Consider the following 14,401-nt stretch of genomic DNA (forward strand, 5'->3'; position numbering starts at 1 on the left):
GGTATTGCAATTTTGAAATCCTTCATATTTTTTGAGCAAAGAATCTTGCAATTCATTTTGTACCAGGACCGTCAAATTATATAGTCAGTCCTTATACTTGGTTTCCAAATATTGAATTTACCTACAATTCCTCCATCATTTTTTCCCCATCCAGTCTCTATATTTTTTAAATGTGCTACTTCTTACCCCAAAATTATTAATATAGCATCCAGATGAGAACTCTGGAGCCGTCTCATTATTTCCTATTTTGCCTTATTTTTTATTATCCAAATCAGTATTGCCTATGTTACAAATGGAGTTACAGTTATATATTGTGCTTCTATTCACATTAAAAACTTCCAATAGAATTCATTGGCTATTTGACACTCAATAAAAAAAATGCATAGAAACCTAGATTGCAATTCATCTCAACTCCTGGATAATACAAATCCATTTTCTGATAGGTATCCAAATTCAACTACAACATAACTACAAGCAAGACAAATTTTCAGCATTTCTTTATGGCAGGAAGATTTCAAATAAAGGTTTGGGGAAACTTTTTGTTTGCAACCATAACTGGCTAAAGAAACATGATGTAAGTAAATGTTTTGCATTCCTGAAACGTTCCTGTGTCTATAGTGATCAGGTACTGAGAAGTTGATTTCAAGTTCAAATATAACTTAGCGATTGCCACATGGTGCAGAATCTTTCCACCCCTACACTCCAAAAACCCAATCAGACAAGTGGCCGTAATCTGACTCCTAGCACACTGAGAGCTGTGGGGCAGGCAATGAGAGCTGCACTCTGGCCAGGGAAGGCATGAGTGACAGACCCGCAGCAAGGCGGTGGGGGTAAGTCCTTCTTTGCCTTAAGGCAACAATGTGCAGGGCCAAAAGATGAAACTCTTTTGTTGCAGATATCTGTGCCTTCTTCGCAGAATCTAGAAGGCAGCTCGAAGGTAGATGGGTGGTTCTTTTAAGTCTGAGCACTGAGCAAAATCAGAAGAGGAGGAGAGAGAAGGTAGAAGAAAAGGGATGCCTTTTAGCCAAGTTCTGCACATAAAGATTTGTGAGAGCATGGAGAAATTACTCTCTGGAGGTAAATCTGTCTGTATTTTTTTCATCAGAAAAATTACTTACCCGGGGATTCAGCTGTCCAGGAGCGGATGAGGCTGGGCATTCAACAAGAGAGTAATGTGTCCGGTTCACTACCACCGGGTCACATCAACAAGTCCTCTTTGTTCTGGGGCAAAAGAAGCAAAGCAAATTGTGTTGATCCATTTCCAGTGAGCGTGAACCTGTAAGAGAACATTAATGATCGTAAAGGGGGTTTGAGTGACACTGGAGAGCCCTCGCAAGGCCACAGGTGCATACATGCCAGTGAACCTTAGGGTTCCCAGCCAAGGGAGGCTGCTTACTCTGCCTAGAAGGAGATCAGATTTGTGGTGGTGGTGGTGGTGGGGGGGGGGTGTTGTTTTTGTTTTTGTTTTTCTGTTTTTAAAAAAAGGCTAAAAGCACCCTTAAGGAGTATATGTTTTGTTCTTAGAGTGTTGTGTTTTTTAATTTCTCTGGCTGATGAAAATTGGAAGCTGGAAAAGCATCTGAGTTTTTAAAATTAAGTCCCTGGAGAGGTAGACAGGTGTGTGCATGAGCAGGGACAGAACTCCTGGAGGGGCTGAAGCAAGGGGTGAAGGGGTGTCGCTGGAGGCTGGAGGCTGGCCTTCTCCAGGACCGCCTCTCCTGGGTGCTGGCCTGCACTGTTGAAAAGGGACTGTTTCCTGTTCACCCAGTTCCCTTTGCTTCCTGCTCTGTCCCCCTCTTTTCTCCCATTCAGTCCGGCCACACACGACAGCACCTGGGGTAGCACCTTTGCCCCTTGGTCATCCAGCTACTGGTGAGTTCCAACGTGACTCTCATGACTGCCTTTTCAGTTTGTGAGTTCTCTGAGCTTTTCCCCCTGTGGGACAGCTTTCATGCCTCTCCTAGAATGCCCTCGCTGGCCCGTCCCAAGTGCTGTTTTCATCTCCTGACATTCTCTTCCTCTAGGGAGGGTAATGTCAGTGTCATCCCAGCTGGGGTTTTTCATAATTACATGATTCACTTAGAGGAGCTCACTTAGGCATGGGACGCTTGGGGTATGGCTGGCTCTTCCCTTTCAGAAGCCAGTTCTTCCTTTATCCTGCCACCCAGAATTGAGCAGATAATGGGTTTCTTTTTCCAAGTTGGAAGCAAAGCCTCGTATCAAACCAGAGGCTGAGGGGAGGTGCTGAAGGTGAAAGGAAAGTCCCCCCAAGCCCATCTGCTGCCGTATTTCTTTACTGCCCTTGCAGAACACAGGCTCCTGGGGACACTAAGTGATGGGGGGGGGGGATATTAGGGACCCACAATGTATCAGGGGAGAAGCTGTAAAAGTTCTAATCTCTTTTAAGTACTGGGCATCTTTGCCTAACCCTTTGCTGTCCTCTGTGGTTAGATTCTTTGCTAAATGCTTCCTATACTTTTTTGCTCTCATGATTATCACAGGTGAGGGTTAAGAGCAAATGTGTCAGCTAACAGGGTAACTGGGGTTGCTGTCCTCCCAAAGGGGTATCTTCTGACATTTTTTGCCAGAGAGGGATGGATGTCAAGAAGACCCCAGAAAAAAATTCTTTCTTCAGAGCCTTCTGCTCTGAAGACCAGTGTCCCCTGCCACACCCCTTTTCCTAGTCCTGAGCTCTAAGCTCTGAGCTCTGCCCCCTGCAGGCAGCAAGGTAACCAGAGCGCAGCTTTCTGTGTTCCCAGCCGCCAGGAGCCCCTCTGGGTTACCTGAGGGGGACATGGAACACTAGGAGGGGCTGCCATTCCTCTCCTAACCTTTCAAAAGCATCATCACCCCCTACTTTCCCTCGCCTCTGCACCGGTCCCCCGCAGACCCAAGGCTGTGCAGGTTCACTTGGCCGCGACCCCGCCCTGCGAGAGGCGATCCAGGCTCCCCTGGGGCCTTGGTTGTCACGTTCTCATGCACAGTGTCCCTAGGTAGGCTCTGCTCCAGGCTCCCCGGCTCCTCCTGCCAGCAGCCAGCTCCCTCCTGGCGCAGGAAAGAGGAGGGAGGGAGTGTCCCTGTCCCAGCCAGGCCCGGTCTGTTCGCACCACGATGCCAGTCACCTCACTGAGACCTTCTCCTTCCACTAATTTACCTCTCAAAACACGGTCTTAGGCAGTCCTGGCTCCCATGCTGGCCTCCCCTAAATCCACCTGCTAGGAGGAGGCGGGACCGCTCTACAAACCCGTCTCAAAAGGTCATCTTGAAGCTACAAAGTACAAAGCTAAAATAGACTTGCCTGTTTTTCTGCTTTATGTTCAGAATATAAATAGCATACAAGTAGCACAAATTTTAATTTTTGTCTAAGGGAATTAATTACTTTATTCTTAATATTTTAAGCAATGTGGGAGGCTGAGATAGGAGGATAGCAAATCCAAGGCCAGCCTGAAACCCTGTCTCAAAATAAAAAATCAATTAAAGGCTGAGGATGTAGCTCCGTGGTATAACGCCCCCGAGTTCACTTCCCAGTACCAAAAAAAAACCTTTCAAAGAACTTTGAATTTAGACAGTTTTCTTTCTAGGAATAATGCAAATGAATAGTATTTGAACATTAAATCAAAGGAGACTAGAATAAGGAGATCTTGACCATCACAGAGATTTTCTAGAAGCTTCTTTCTTGGTTTGCCCCTCTCCAAATCCTCTGCAAGACTACAGGCCCTGCCCCTCACCTCTAAATTTATAAACTCTTCCAACTGAAAGGCTGGTCTGGTGACTTCTGACTCCCGTTTGTTTTTCCTTTCAGTAAGTGTGGACCTCTGTGTAGAAGAGAGAGCATCATGGTGGCTTTCAAGGGGGTGTGGACTCAGGCTTTCTGGAAAGCAGTCACAGCGGAATTTCTGGCCATGCTTATTTTTGTCCTGCTCAGCCTGGGCTCCACCATCAACTGGGGTGGAGCCGAGAAGCCCTTACCTGTGGACATGGTTCTCATCTCCCTTTGCTTTGGACTCAGCATTGCCACCATGGTGCAGTGCTTTGGCCACATCAGCGGTGGCCACATCAACCCTGCTGTGACCGTGGCCATGGTGTGCACCAGGAAGATCAGTATCGCCAAGTCCGTCTTCTACATCGCAGCCCAGTGCCTGGGGGCCATCATTGGAGCGGGGATTCTCTACCTGGTCACACCTCCCAGTGTGGTGGGAGGCCTGGGAGTCACCACGGTAGTCTCTTAAACTCTTCTTTGCAGACTAGGACTCCACGGTGCTTTCAGACTCTGATGAATGACACCCTAGTGGCCAAGAGACATTCATAAAATTGATAGCTCTTGAATGACTTGAAAATAGCCAAGTCTAGGTAGCACAGCCACGATTTGGGTTTTTTCCTCTCTCTCCATCCCGATATCTGTACTGATTATATATTTATCTTAAGGCACTTACAATTATTTGTTTATTCGGTTGCAGAAGAAATTATTTTATTTCCTCTCATGTTCATGAGATTTAAAATGATCTCCATGAAGGGTCACACTTAAAAAAAACAAATTGAGCCAGGTACAGTGGCGCATACCTGTAATCCTAGCACCTTGCGAGGCTGTGGCAGGAGGATCGAGAGTTCAAAGCCAGCCTCAGCAAAAGCGAGGCGCTAAACAACTCAATGAGACGCTGTTCTAAATAAAATACAAAAAAGGGCTGGGGATGTGGCTCAGTGGTTGAGCGCCCCTGAGTTCAATCCCTGGTACCAAAAACAAAAAGAAAAGCAAATTGACATTTGATCCTTGTTTTGTTCTTCACTGATTAGGAATAGCATTTGTTATCTCAGAACCAAGGTTGATTTTATATACACACACACTCCTTAAGTTTTAATTGAGATATATATTAATTCATCTAAACTTAATAAATGGATTTAATCATTGCTAATAAAATTGTCTTTCATGAAAGTCTTCAATAAGTGCAGCAGTGGCACATTTAGCTTCCTTTGTAGAAAAGAAAATTCAGCACAAACTCCTACTTAGTCTTTATAAAAGTAATTATCTTCAACAGCCCAAAATGAGTGTAAATTTATTCCTTCTTTTTGGAAGAGGGAAAGGTCAGAGGTCTCAACTGGAGATGGGGTGGAAGATTCAAATTAACGATTATTTTCTATACAGAAAAAAAACATGCCTTTCATAATGATTTGTAGTCAGAGAAATGTACTCTTGCTTCACTTCCAATGAAATGTTTTTCTCTCTTCAGGTTCATGGAAATCTTACTGCTGGTCACGGTCTCCTGGTGGAGTTGATAATCACATTTCAGTTGGTGTTTACTATTTTTGCCAGCTGTGATTCCAAACGGACTGATGTCACTGGTTCAATAGCTTTAGCAATTGGATTTTCTGTTGCAATTGGACATCTATTTGCAGTAAGTTTCCAAGTCCATTTAAATAATTGATCCATCTCATTTATCCTCACACTAGAGCTGGCCCAAAGAGGTTGTGTTTTATAGCTATAGCTCTTTAGAATCCTGCCTTGTCCATTTTAGGTGGTCTTTTTTGCCAACTATGTGATGAGAATGATGATATAGTAGCTAACATCTTGAGGTTCTTCTGACTTGACAAATAATACAGCAAATTGCACGGGACCTGCTTGCAGCCTTCTTTCAGCTATGACTGACCCCGCTTTCTTTTTTTCTTATAGATCAATTACACTGGTGCCAGTATGAATCCAGCCCGATCCTTTGGACCTGCAGTTATCATGGGAAATTGGGAAAACCACTGGGTAACCATCATGTGTACAATTCCTGTCTTCTTAGAGTTGAGGATAATTATCCACAAGGCTTTCTTTTTTCATTATCTTACTCACTTGTTTCTGTTGCATTTCCCCCAACTTTGACTCTGGCTTTATTGCATCTTTCATAAAGACTAAGGAAAGTTTAGCACAGATCTGCTGCAAAACATCTCATCTTATATCTCTTCTGGGCCTGCAGTAATAATCTTTCTTTTGAATGCTAGTCTGAGCACTGTATCTGACAGGCTGCAGCAGAATACACCGCACAGGGAGGTCGCCTATGTGGAACAAATTAGAATGAGAATGGTGTGATAAATATGGTGTTTAAATAATTGAAAGAAAAGCTTTCCCAGAAATAACAGAAAATAAATTTATTTGAAAAATTAAAAAGAAAGAAATATTTAAAAGCACCATCCTTATCAAAAATATTTACCTTTTTTTGTTTACAAAAGCATAACCCAATTAATAGTATGCGAGTTGGAAGCATTTGAACTACAGATGGTGCAGAATAAATGGTACAAATGTTTATGCTATTATCACCATAATCATAGCTGGAAAAATAAATGACTCTCAGAAAAGGCATGCTTTTCAATCTCAAGTCTAACCTACTTATTAATGAGGTGGCAATGGTTCCAAAGAATTGTGAGCTCCATATGTAGATACCATGATCAAATTTGTTTCCATTGGAATTTACAGCAAAGGAATTTAAATCCGGTGAGTGAGTCATGAGGCCTTCATGAAGGCCATTCCTATATTGACTTAGAATAACCAATATAAATAGAGACATTTGTAAGCCAACCTAAATTGGGACTTTTATTGTCATTCATATGTTGCCAATATTATTTTACATTTTTTTTAAAAATTCATGAATATAGCAGAATATGTTATTTGGGTTTTGATCTTATACATGTGGTGGTTACTGACCTAGTCACACCCACTCCACTGTGGTGTAACATTGCAAAGAAGAAAATATTGCACAGTTACTACATGTATTTGCTCTATAAAAAGTGTACAGAGTTTTAAAAAGTAATTTGTAATATTAAATAACAGTATGAGAGCTAGTGTTCAAAAGCAGAATTTTGGACATGACCATGCAAAGACTTGGCCAACAATGCCATTTTTAAGATTGGTCAGGCTGGGAATGTGGCTCAAGTGGTAGTGCGCTCGCCTGGCATGCACGGTGTGCTGGGTTGGCTCCTCAGCACCACATGAAAAAAAAAATAAAATAAAATGATGTTGTTCCACCCAAAACTAAAAAATAAATATTAAAAAACTCTCTCTCTCTCTCTCTCTCTCTCTCTCTCTTTCCCTCCCTCCCTCCCCCCACCTTTAAAAAAAAAAAAAGATTGGCCATTTTGCCACTGATATTTCCATTTACATCTCAAAAGATTTGCTATTTTATGACATCAATCTTACTAAAAATGAATGTCCACTTATAGAAGTGGTTATGTGAAATTTAAAATCAATTTAAGGTACCTTTGTAGACTAGAAATACCATCAAATTACAAACTGTGATTTTTGTATGTTATAACAACATAATTTTAGTTTTCTTTATACTTCTACATATTTTCTATATTTTTTGCACAAAAAAAAAACCCTGCAAAATTTAAAAAGTCACTTTAAAGTACATATTTCTTCATTTTGGAATAGTGACTTAGCACTGAGATTTGTTTACTTTTGAGAACATGCAGCTAGCTGTGCCCTTCATAGGTGTTTTGGGAAACAGTAGCAATTATTTAGCATTGCCTGTTCTCCTATGGGATTTGGAGCCTTGAACTGGTACTAATCTAATGAGATCTTGCCAAAGGAACAAAGAGCAAAGACATTTAGAGGAGGTCTCTCATTTCTCCTTTAGAGGGCATGTAGAAGATAAAGTCACCTACAGGCTTTTCACATTCAGGATAAGGAGCTTGGTTCTTCTAGTCAATCTATGCAACTCCCTGTTAAGAACATGTGTTCAGTCTCAGCTTAAAGCTTGTATTTTCTTTAGATTTTACAAGGAGGCTGCTAAGAATGATTAATTTCCAGAGGCTGTTTTAAGCAAGAAACATTTATCACATTTTTGTTCAAGTGAAAGAAGTATTGTATAGTAGAAAACTGTATAATGGTTCAAAAGAGAGGTTTGAAGTTAGACCTGAAATTATAGCTCAACCACTTGCTAAGCATGAAATCTTAAGCAAGTTTCTTACCCTCTCAGACTGTCTTTTGTCTTCTCTATAAAATGCAGATATTAATAATAAAATCTATCTCAAAGGTTACTGTTAGAATTAAATGAGGTGATACCAAAAAAGTGCCAATTACAGCAGCTCAGAAAGAGGGTTTAACCAACAGGATTTGTTTTCTAAGTGAACCTGTTGAAAGTGCATCTAATACCCTACAGCATATCTGTACTCTAAAACAATTGTTGTGGTTCATTCAGACTCAAAACTTAGTTTATTCAAGGCATATAAGTGATATGATAAAAGCTTCATTTATTGCATTTCTGCAAAATTGCTCGACTGTGACTAGCTATCATCCATAAATACAGTCTCTATTCACCAAGCCACCCTCAAAAGGAGAACTCTCTACAATAAGAGAAATGAATAAACCATGGGGTTTTCTATTAAATCAAATCACCAGATTTTAAAGAGAAAAAGCAAGGAATGTGAGGAAAATAATAACATGGCCAGTATAGTCGCCTACATCTTTAAATTGTCTAAGAAGCATAGGATGGTGCTGGTTACTATAAGCTGGGACCTATTAAATACTTTATCAGGATTATTTCATTTAATCTTCACATTATGTCTGCATTATTATAATCCCCGCTTTGCAGATGAGGAAATTAAGGCATAAGAAATTAAGCCACAGATGTAAGCACTCACAAAATCACTAAGTGATAGAACTGGGATTCCATTTGCCACGCTCTACTGAATAACTAAAGCCCCAAATGATTAAACTGTACTATGATCTTGATTATGCAGAAAACCAAAGTAGGAGGGCAATATTGAGTAAATAAGAGAAGTATTCTCCAGAAATTCCTTTTTTTTTTAATTTAGTTGAACAAATCCTAGTGTTTTTATTTAAACAATTATCAGAAGATGGGAAAATACAATTAATGAAAGGAAGACAAGAGAGGAAATAAATTTTGTCTTCTGTTCAAATGTTATTTAATAATTTATGAATTTCTGATGTGGATTGGGCATATGTTCTTAGTTCCTTGTAAATTCCCCTCATTTTTATGTATGACACATTTGCTCTCTTTAATTTAACCCAGCTGAATTCTATACTCATGAGTTGTTCAACAGAAAAGCTTTCTTTACTCACACTCTATCCTCTTCCATCTTTCCCCCAGATTTACTGGGTTGGACCAATAATAGGAGCTGTCCTCGCTGGTGGTCTTTATGAATATGTCTTCTGTCCAGATGTTGAACTCAAACGTCGTTTTAAGGAAGCCTTCAGCAAAGCTGCCCAGCAAACAAAAGGGAGCTATATGGAAGTGGAGGACAACAGGAGTCAGGTGGAGACCGAGGACTTGATTCTGAAACCTGGAGTGGTACATGTGATTGACATTGACCGGGGAGAGGAGAAGAAAGGGAAAGACCCATCTGGAGAGGTATTGTCTTCAGTATGACTAGAAGATAGCACTGAAAGCAGAAGAGACCCCTTAGAACGGTCCTCAGATTTCCTTCCACCCATTAAGGAGACAGATTTGTTATAAATTAGACATGTGCAGATTTGTTATTTCATGTCATATTACTCAGTCTAAACAATAAATATTTCATTATTTACCAAGGAGGAAGGGAAGAAATCTATTGTGAATTTCAAAAAAAGAAGACGTTTTGGAACTATATATCTAGCTTACCTAGGTATAGAGTTTTTTAAACTTTCATTAATAACCTATTTAAAATGTATATCAAGATTGGGCTAAGTCTTGCCTTACAAAATATATAGACACATCTATCAAATTATTTCTCCTTTACCAGAACTTGATATTGACAATTCTCAATTGAATTTATTCCATTAAATTGAGTTGAATAATGACAAAATGCAGAATGTCACAGGGTCATGCACACTTGAGATAAAATACATCAAGATTTTTTTTATGGGCAATCTCTTATTTATAAACTACCTCGGCAAAAGGATATTAACAAGGATCATTGTTAATTGTTTCCATTCATATTGCAAATACTGACTTTCAAACCCAACTCCAATTTATTATAATCCTTCCTCTTCCTCAGTATCCAAGGTAATATGGAACTAAAGTCCAGAAATTGGAAAAAAAAATTCTGAAATCCTGCATATTTATTAGTTTCACCTAATAAAACATCCCAATCATAAGAGACACCTATTTGGATTCAGAACAAGCATATTTATGAAATCTTAATGGGCGTGGGGAAAAGTTACCATCATGCAAAAATCACAAGGCAAAAGGAAATCTGTATTCTGGTATCAAATGGTTGATCTGTTTTCAGTGCACATCCTCAAATGCACCACACAAGGTTAACAATCTAAACTTTTAACCACTAAACCACTTTGCTTTTTTTTTTTAGTTTATTGGTAAAACTGGGGGTTTTGTTTGTAACTTTGATTATCTATATGTAAACATTAGCAGAGACAAAGTTTTGAGAACAAGAACTTAACTAGTTGGTATTTTATTGGTTATGAGTCCTGAGTCCTGCTCACTCTAGAAAGTGTGGATTTGTTCCAGGCCCAACTCTGCTGCTCCCTCACTTCTTGTGACATTTCTTCATAATCTTTACTGCAAGTGCAATGACATTTGAGTGAATTAAAATGTATGACAGACAAGGTAGGACATGGTGGCAGCATAGGAAAGTGACAACATCTAAACAGTTAGTTTTCAAAGCTATTTGACAAACCTTTCATTTGTAGAGATATTGTACCTAAGATGTCTTTAATATATTTTTGTTACTGACCAGTTTACTTGTTAAAAATAATTTGTTTTTCCTGCACTGCTTTGCTTTTTGTTCATAGAATGTTCTCTGAAAACCCCAGTTCCTATCCTCTTAACCATCTAGTCTAGACTTCATCTTAGACAAAGAGCGGCAAATGTCAATTTCACTGAACAAAAGCTGGTAGTAGAAAAGCAAAGACCCATCACTGCGAGGAATGGCTTGTAAATAGCTCCTAACCAAGGGCTTTCTTCTCCCAAGATAGTTCCAACCGAGTGTCTCCTTTTAGTGTTAATGGCAGTTGTGTGTCTGTGGCTGCGAGATAATGGACCACTATTAAACCTGATTCTCTTTGGTGCTAAGAAAGAGTGATGCTCAAGATTCCCCCCAGTGTCCCCAAGCCAGTGTGATGCCCGCAAGTGCCCCTGGCATATTTCACAGCAGGTGCCTACAGCACAGGTCCTTTCCTCAGAGGCACAGGGCAGGGCCACACTACACACTATGCCAGGGACAGGGTGGCACCCATAGAAACCAGGGTGCAAATCTCCCAAAGGTGGCTTATGCCCATTATTTCAAATGTTTGCACAATTTACCACTAAGGATTTAAGATCAAGGTGGTTCAAAAGGCAATACCAACCATCAGCAAACACGTCAGTTCAAAAATAAATTTAGTTAACAAGGAATAAACAGATTTCTGAATACGCTTACAAAATACTGGTTTATTATCATTTTTATTCTGCCATATGGTTTACTACATGTGCACTTACTTTTACACTCACTTCCAATTGTAGCATTCAATAAGTTAGGGATTTAAATAGAAGAGTGAATGATGTTTTTGTAATTTGTTTCCTAGCAGTTAGCAGAGCACCACACACATAGTAGGTACTCAAAACATGTGAGTGAATTAATAAAAAGGTATAAGTCTCATATGGGGTTTAAGAATGCAAATAATTTCCATTTCATCTTCCTTTTGCTCAATGCTTAATAAAAGCATGATTCCCTATATTACTGAAATAAGGCAATATAAACATGGAAATCATAAAATGTTTTTGCATTCTACTACATTTAGGGTAGGAAGTGAATGAAAGCTTTAGTGCTCCTTTTCCCTGCATGTGAGACAACATATTTTGTATTTCACTCAAGGCTCTGCCAGTAAAAAGTAATGAAATTGTACCTTTCTAATGACATCTATGCAGCAGGGGTCTGCTGCCTTGTAGATGGCACCAAATTATCCAAGTGTATTAGCAGACTACGGGCTTTTTCCTTTAATCCCTTCTTATTAATGAAGTGCATAGTGCTGTTCCCAAGAGACTACAGCTGACAGATACAGAGAGAAGAGATCAGAGAGGCAAAAAAACGGGAAGACATAAATGAATTATACCCAGCCATGGAACAATGCCAACTGCCTCTTCCCTCGGGAAGAGCACACAAACATCCCCAAATTAGAAGGTGCTCCCTACACTGAAAATGCAGAGCTGATCAAACTGGGGAAAAAAAACACAGTCTTCCTTTTTTAAGTTTTTGAGGGTTTTCTTAAAAACTTAAGAGCCCCAATTGTGAATGTATATTTCCCCTGTTGAAGCTGACATTTTCTTTCCAAAGTCCTAAGCTTTTTACACTTGGAAGAAACTATTTTCTGGCCTCTAAATAGTTGTTCCTGTCATTTGACACTTTCCATAAGTTCTCATGAGCATTTTTCTGCTGTAGCTCAGAGGCACTACTTGGAGCTGCTGCCCAGTGTTAAGATTTTACAAGATTAGAAATATTTGGAAAATACATATGATGGAAATGAGCTGTCTGTTTTATTGGAGTTCTGATTCCAAACAGCATAGAATATTCTTCTAGACCATGAATCCAGGCAACATGTGCATTGGTTGAAACTCCCTAACAATAGGGAAACTCCAAAATGAAATAACAAATGCAAATGCTAAAATTAATCCTGGCAAGGTCCTTTGTGTCAGCATGTTGATACCATTCCCACACATGAACAGGAGACAGATAAATTGCCTCTGTAACAACTGAAGATGGCAGTCTGGGCTGAGCAGACAACCTCATCCAAAAAAATACAAAAGCCAATATAAATTCTTTGCCTATGCACCATATAATATGTGAATTCAGAATATTTTATACCTGATGGTAACTGTATCTTCCCTAATATGTTAATGACATGAAAGTTATCTGGAAAATGTGGTTATACTCTGGAAAGTGTAATGTAACAAGAAACACTTTCTTTACCTCAAGTTTTGTGAGCTTGCATTTGTGTTTTAATACTTTTCCAATCACTGAAACTGCGCTGACTTTTGAACCCTGTGATTCCGAATTGAATTAAATGGAAGACATTTAATTCAAGAATCAAAAACCGTGGCCACTCACTTTTCCAAATGACTACTGATAACCTGTGAAAATACATATCAGGTAAATATTATACAGTATGTGCAGTGAACACTAAATTGAAAAGCAGTTACAGTGTTACCTGTTTATGTTGAAAATCAAAGCGCTAAAAACTACACCTAATTTATACAACCATTAGGATGTATCTCAAGATTCTCTTCAAGATTAATTAAATCAACATGCAATTTATGAATATGTATACATAATTATTTATCACTTTTATGACCCCAATCACAATAAAATTGTAATTCATGATGAAGTAAGGAGAATAGACTGAACATATGGTTATATTCACAGTTATTTATTAACTGAAATGTTATTCCAACATTAGAGCTAATGTTAAAAAGATTTCAACTGTAATGTCTAATATTTGGAATAATCTATTAAAATGTTAGCATGGTGGTTGACTTCCACAAATCATGTTGCATCTCGTACTACTCAGCTTGTGCAAATAAACTTTCAAATGTTTTAAAGGTAAACTGTGTCTAATGGTGTTCGAAAATCCATTCATAGTTTTTGCAAGTTAGAGTTGATGAGATTCCTTTAAATTAAATAGGAGGTTTAGGTATTTGAGTGTAATTAGCACCAAATGAAATGGTGGCAGAATCCACAAGATCAAATGTAGTTTTTTGAAAGCCTGCAGAGTGCACACTGTGGTAGGCCCTGATATAGTCAGCGAAAATTATGCTTTCACAGGCTTAATTCAGGATGTCTGCATCTATGCAAAATGGACCATGGGATATCAACTATCATTTCAATGAGTCTAAGAGTGAAAACTCAACTGCTGCTAGTATCGCTAAATAAATGATCCATCTGCAGGGCACTTGGCAGATTCTGCCTACCCAGATGGATAATGTAGGCTCCATGAGTACTGGTTTACCCTCTTGGGTTCTTGGTTTGAGGGCCTTCTCAATTTTGAGAGGTTATAGATGCTCAGTAAAGGACCGAGGATAATCATTAATGTAAGGTGCAACCTATCCGATGCAGTATCAATGATGCCTAGGAGCCAGTACCTCTCAGCGATTGTGATATTGGAGTGAAGTTATTCGTGTAGGTATCTGTCTCTTTTGCCAGAGTCTAAACTCCTTAAGGGCTAACACTGTGTTTTATTGTCTTTCCCATTCTCATGCCCAGCCTTAGTCACTGAGGCTTGACATTTCACTCAGTAAGCTCTTGTTTCTGGGCATGGTGGTACACTCCTATAATCCCAATAACTTGGGTGTCTGAGACAGGAGGATCACAAGTTCAAGGCCAGTCTCTGCAACTTAGTGATAATTTCAGAAACTTCACAAGACCCTGTCTTAAAATACAAAATTTAAAAAAAAAAGGCTGGGGTTATGGTTCAGTGGTAAAATGCCAATTACCC

The 14,401-nt window shown here is 39.4% G+C and overlaps 1 protein-coding gene across 2 annotated transcripts; it reads left to right on the forward strand.

The window, feature by feature from the left end:
* The first annotated feature begins 765 nt into the window (after positions 1-765).
* Aqp4 (aquaporin 4) lies at positions 766-13,501 on the forward strand. Of its 2 annotated transcripts, none has more exons than XM_027935696.2 (5): positions 766-830; positions 3,803-4,217; positions 5,226-5,390; positions 5,666-5,746; positions 9,087-13,501. In XM_027935696.2, the coding sequence occupies exons 1-5, from the start codon at positions 799-801 to the stop codon at positions 9,363-9,365; spliced, it is 972 nt and encodes a 323-aa protein (XP_027791497.1). In that variant the 5' UTR covers positions 766-798; the 3' UTR covers positions 9,366-13,501. The 2 variants fall into 2 exon arrangements, with proteins under 2 accessions (XP_027791497.1, XP_071458928.1); XM_071602827.1 differs by lacking the exon at positions 766-830 and adding an exon at positions 1,801-1,872.
* Positions 13,502-14,401: the final 900 nt, after the last annotated feature.

This window comes from Marmota flaviventris, chromosome 16 (assembly GCF_047511675.1).
Source record: "Marmota flaviventris isolate mMarFla1 chromosome 16, mMarFla1.hap1, whole genome shotgun sequence".
Lineage (NCBI taxonomy): Eukaryota > Metazoa > Chordata > Mammalia > Rodentia > Sciuridae > Marmota > Marmota flaviventris.